The following is a 5,008-nucleotide window of genomic DNA, read 5'->3' as shown; positions in this document are numbered from 1 at the left end:
CCACCCGAACCCCAGCCCAACCTCCAGCCCAGCCAAACCCCAGCCCCCAGCCCAAGACCAGCACAAAACCAGCCCAACCCAGCACCCAGCCCAGCCCCCAGCCAGCCCAACACCAGCCCAACCCCCAGCGCAACACCAGCCTAGCCCCAGCTCAACCCAGCCCAGCCCAGCCCAACCCCAGTCCAAACCCAGCCCAACCCTAACCCCAGCCCCCAGCCCAGCCCCCAGCTCAACCCCAGCCCAAACCCCAGCCCAACCCCAGTCCAAACCCAGCCTAACCCTAACCCCAGCCCAACACTTAGCCCAGCCACCAGCCCAGCCACAAGCCCCAGCCCAATCCCCAGCCCAACTCGCATCCCAACCCCAGCCCAACCCCCAGCCCAACCCCCAGCCCAACCCCCAGCCCAACCCCCAGCCCAACCCCAGCCCAGGCCCAGACCCCAGCTCAACCCCAGCCCAGCCCCAGCCCAGCCAGCCCAGCCCCAGCCCTGCCCCAAACCCAACCTCGAGCCCAACCCCAGCCAACCCCAGCCCAACCCAGCCCAAACTCAGACCCCAGCCCAGACTCCAGCCCAGCCCCCAGTCCAACTCTAGCCCCCAACACCAGTCCCCAGCCCAACCCCAGCCCAACACCAGCTGAACACCAAACCCATTCCCCAGCCCAACCCCAGCACAACCCACAGCCCCAAGCCCCAGTCCAGGCCCCAGCCCAACCCCAGCCCGCAACCCTAGCCCCCGGCTCAATCCCAACCCAGCCCCCAGCTCAACCTCAGCCCCCAAACCCAGCCCCCAGCCCTGCCCCCAGCCCTGCCCCCAGCCCCAGCCCAACCCCCACCCCAACCCCAACCCCCAGCCCAACACCAGCCCAACCCCAGCACCCAGCCCTTCCCCAGCCCAACCCCCAGCTCCCAGCCCAGCCCCAGGCCAGCCCAACACCAGCCCAGCCCCCAGCCCAGCCCCAGCCCAACCCCAGTCCAAACCCAGCCCAACCCTAACCCCAGCCCAACCCCCAGCCCAACCCCCAGCCCAACCCCAGTCCAAACCCAGCCTAACCCCAGCCCCAGCCCAACCCTTAGTCCAGCCCAAGCCCAACCCAACACCAGCCCCCAGCCCAACACCAGCCCAACACCAGCCCAAACCACAACACCAGCCCTGCCCCCAACCCAGCCCCCAGGCCAACCGCCAGGCCAAACCGCAGCCCAACCCCAGCCCAACCCCAGCCCAACACCAGGCCAACCCCCAGCCCTGGCCAACCACCAGCCCCAGCCCAGCCCCCAGTCCAACCCCAGCCCAACACCAGCAAAACCCACAGCCCCCAGCCCAACCCCAACACCAGCCCCCAGCCCAACACCAGCCCCCAGCCCAACACCAGCCCCCAGCCCAACCCCAGCCCAACCCCAGCTGCCAGTCCCCAGCCCAAACCCCAGCCCAGCCCCCAGCCCAACCCCCAGCCCAACCCCCAGCCCCAACACCAGCCCAACCCCAACACCAGCCCCAACACCAGCCCAAAAGCCCAGCCCAACCCCAGCCCAACCTCCAGCCCAACATCAGCCCAACCCCCAGCCCAGTCCAACCCCCAGCCCAACGCCAGCCCAACCCCAGACCCCAGCCCAACTCCAGCCCCCAACACCAGCTCTCAGCCCAACCCCCATCCCAGCCCAGCCCCCAGCCCAACCGCAGCCCAACACCAGCCCCCAACCCTAGCCCCCAGCTCAACCCCAAGCCTGCCCCCAACCCAGCCACCAGCCCAGCCCAACCACCAGCCCCAGCCCAGCCCCCAGCCCAACTCGCATCTCAACCCCAGCCCAAACCCTAGCCCAACACCAGCCCAACCCCAGCCCCCAGCCCAACCCCCAGCCCAACCCCATCACCAGCCCAACACCAGCCCAACCCAAGCCCTCAGCCCAGCCCCAGCCCAACCCCCAGCCCAACCCCCAGCCCAACACCAGCCTAGCCCCAGCCCAGCCCCCAGCTCAACCCCAGCCCAGCCCCAGCCCAACCCCCAGCCCAACCCTTACCCCAGCCCCCAGCCCTAGCCCAGCCCCCAGCCCAGCCCAAGCCCAACCCTTAGCCCAGCCCCCAGCCCAACCCCACCCCAGCCGCAGCCCCAGCCCCCGCCCAACCCCCAGCCCAAACCCAGCCCAACCCTTGCCCTAGCCCAGCCCAACCCCAGCCCAGCCCCAGCCCAACCCCAGACCCAGGCCAGCCCCCACCACAGCCCAACCCCAGCCCCATCCCCAGCCCAGCTCCAGTCCCAGCCCCAGCCTCCACCCCCAGGCCAGTTCCAGACCCCAGCCCAGTCCCAACCCCAACTCTAGCCCATCCCCGCCCAGCTCCAGCCCAGCACTGCAGGGAAGCGTCAGCTTAGACTATATGAGTTTCAAGTCCCAATGTGGGGCTTGAACCCACAATCTTTTGCCTCAGAAACGTGAGTGCTACCAACTGAGCCAGGGTGATGCACAGGCTAAAAAATTGAATAATTGTACATTATTAATTTTACGCATATGCATATCTGATAAACGATTTACCTTTCAGACTTAAAGAAGATGGAACTGGAAGTGCTTATGATAAAGAGTCTATGGCGATTATCAAACTTAACAACACAACTGTCTTGTATCTAAAGGAAGTGACCAGGTTTCTTGCTCTTGTGTGCATTCTGAGAGAGGAGAGCTTCGAACGAAAAGGTAACGTACGGTAAGACTCACTGAGGGTTGGAGATTCCCATCAACGACAGCTTGCATTTATATAGTGTCCTTCATGCGAGCCAGAGTCTCAGAGCGTTGGATTTGTGTGGCTAGAAGTTCAGATAAACTTTCATGCTTTTAGCGCTCTGATTGTTCATACAAAGATGAGTTCAACCTGAATGATTAATCTATTTTCTCAGTTTTTGCACAATTTGCAGTTAAAGAGCTTCAAGCCAGTGAGTGATTTTCAGAAGTGGTTCAAATAGTAAAAATATGATCAATAATAATGGATAAACATAGAAATTCAGGATCACCAACCAGTTTGAGAAATTAGGCAAAATATGTTCCTGCAAACAAAACTGCCAATTCTCAGTGTCTATCCTAAGAATGGTTGTCTATTATTTGTATCACAAAATGTTACAGCACAGAAAAAGGCCATTCGATCAATTTAGTCAGCCTTGCAGTTTTTCTCCATATGAACTTCCTAATCTATTCCCACTATTCGGCTTGCTCTCCATAGCCTTTAATATTCCTTCAGTGAATATGATAGTCTAGGAGGATAATGATTGACATGGTTGTCACAGTGAACAGTGCAGCCAATAGCATGTGTTCCAGCAGCTTCTGTGATGAAAAACAAAATAGAACCATTTTTGACTTGTGATTGATGGGCTCACTTGTCAGCCGAGAATTTCTTGAACAATTTGGTTTGCATTTATGTGTCTAGACGTTTAGATAGGCTTTTAATGCAAATTTTACACAGGCCTCATTGCTGAGTAATTGGAAAGTCATAGAATCATTGGATTATACAGCACAAAAGGAGACCATTCGGCCCAAAATGTGAACATGCTTAATGTGGGTTCCAATGGAATGCTTCAGCTGGTGATGTAAAATGACGGAAGAAGGACCTGATCTGTGTCATGTCCATTTGTAGTCTTGCCAAGAAAACTGATCAATCGGGAAACTTAACTGCCAGGAACTTGTCTGGTATTTCAATGTTAGAGAAATTTAATTCTTGAACTTCAAATATGCTCACAACTGGGGTCAATACTGTCTGAGTCTTGTTTGAATTTCTTGCTTGAGATCTCTGCAAGTCTTGCAACACAGTATGTGGTCTTATAATTCAGAACTTTAAAGAGAATGGTAGCTCCACTTACCATTAAATTATTTCTTAACATTGGATGTTGAATGCATTGAATGTTCCTTATTTTTAGTGAAGAAAAATGCCTTATGAACACCAAATTTCACAGCAATTTCAATTAAATGTTTTACCTTTTTATGACTTGCTTGTATAGTTAGGCAAAACTTGCTGCCTGCTTCTGGGATTGTGAGTTTGTGACGCAGAAAAGGGGCAGGAGTGGAAGGCAAAAAAAGTAAACTTTTATTAGTGAATCATGTTCCCTGTTCACAGGTTTGATAGACTACAATTTCCACTGTTTTCGCAAAGCCATCCATGAAGTATTTGAGGTGGGAGTGAGTGCTCACAGACCAAACAGCCACATGAATATGCAGAACATGAAGACAGTGACTCACAATGGTGCACCTAGAGCTGTTGTGTAGCCCAGATATGGGATAAGCATGACTTTGCCAACCTTCCTGTGATCCAGAGCTGCTGACAGAGCAGATGAGGAAATTCAAACGGAACATGACCAGACTTGCATTAAAAGCCTAGAGTGGGCTCTTTCTCTTGATGAGAAGAACATTGTGTATTGAACTTTTTTNGTGGATTAACGCTAAGCAATTCTGTAAGATGTGTCTTTACACTGGGAGGTCTAACTGTCAGTTTTGTGGACGGAGGTTGCAAAGTACTAAACCCAATATACAAATAATATTTACAATGGTTCAGCCTATGGCATTTTGATCTGGTTCGTAAAAGTTTGATGACTGCATTGTCCTTTTTTGCTGGCCTGAGTTGTTCAATACCCTTCCAAGCCACTTTCTCAAATAATTTTATCTTTATTATTCTGGTTTGTGGACCCCAGGTGAAAGGCAGGATGTTATGGTACTGTGTGCTGCTGCTGCCACCATTGCTGATATTTAATAAAGAACAATCGCGTGACCTTCTGTGAAAAGACCAATGTATAGTGTCGTCATGGGGTTTATGGCCAGGCCACGTAAGGGATATTGCTTATTAAAAAAACTTTGTCCTGGCAGATCCTGAATATTACTGCATGAAATGATCCTGAATGTGGGTGTGTCAGTCCTGTTGGAGGTCTTGTTCCTACTGCAGAGTGCAATACCATTTTCATTTTCAGGAATCAAAACTATTGGATTCTTTTCTAGTGTACCTTCATAGTAAAAGCTTCAAGCCAAAAAAACTACACTGT

General features: G+C 53.7%; 1 protein-coding gene across 2 annotated transcripts in view; it reads left to right on the top strand.

Moving 5' to 3' along the window:
• rragca (Ras-related GTP binding Ca) overlaps nucleotides 1-4,753 on the top strand; it is a 20,936-nt gene extending 16,183 nt beyond the window's left edge. Inside the window, exons 5-6 of one of the 2 annotated variants that reach the window (XM_042338662.1) lie at nucleotides 2,536-2,684; nucleotides 4,093-4,753. In XM_042338662.1, the coding sequence (XP_042194596.1) occupies nucleotides 2,536-2,684; nucleotides 4,093-4,241 (298 nt within the window). In that variant the 3' untranslated portion in view covers nucleotides 4,242-4,753. Of the gene's footprint in view, nucleotides 1-2,535; nucleotides 2,695-4,092 lie in introns of both variants that reach the window. The other variant, XM_042338663.1, reaches the window with a different exon arrangement.
• The last annotated feature ends 255 nt before the right edge of the window (nucleotides 4,754-5,008 follow it).

The sequence above is a fragment of the Callorhinchus milii genome, unplaced genomic scaffold, assembly GCF_018977255.1.
Source record: "Callorhinchus milii isolate IMCB2004 unplaced genomic scaffold, IMCB_Cmil_1.0 Scaffold10, whole genome shotgun sequence".
NCBI lineage: Eukaryota > Metazoa > Chordata > Chondrichthyes > Chimaeriformes > Callorhinchidae > Callorhinchus > Callorhinchus milii.
The sequence above is the reverse complement of the archived record's forward strand: the minus strand, read 5'-3'. Positions and strand labels throughout refer to the sequence as shown.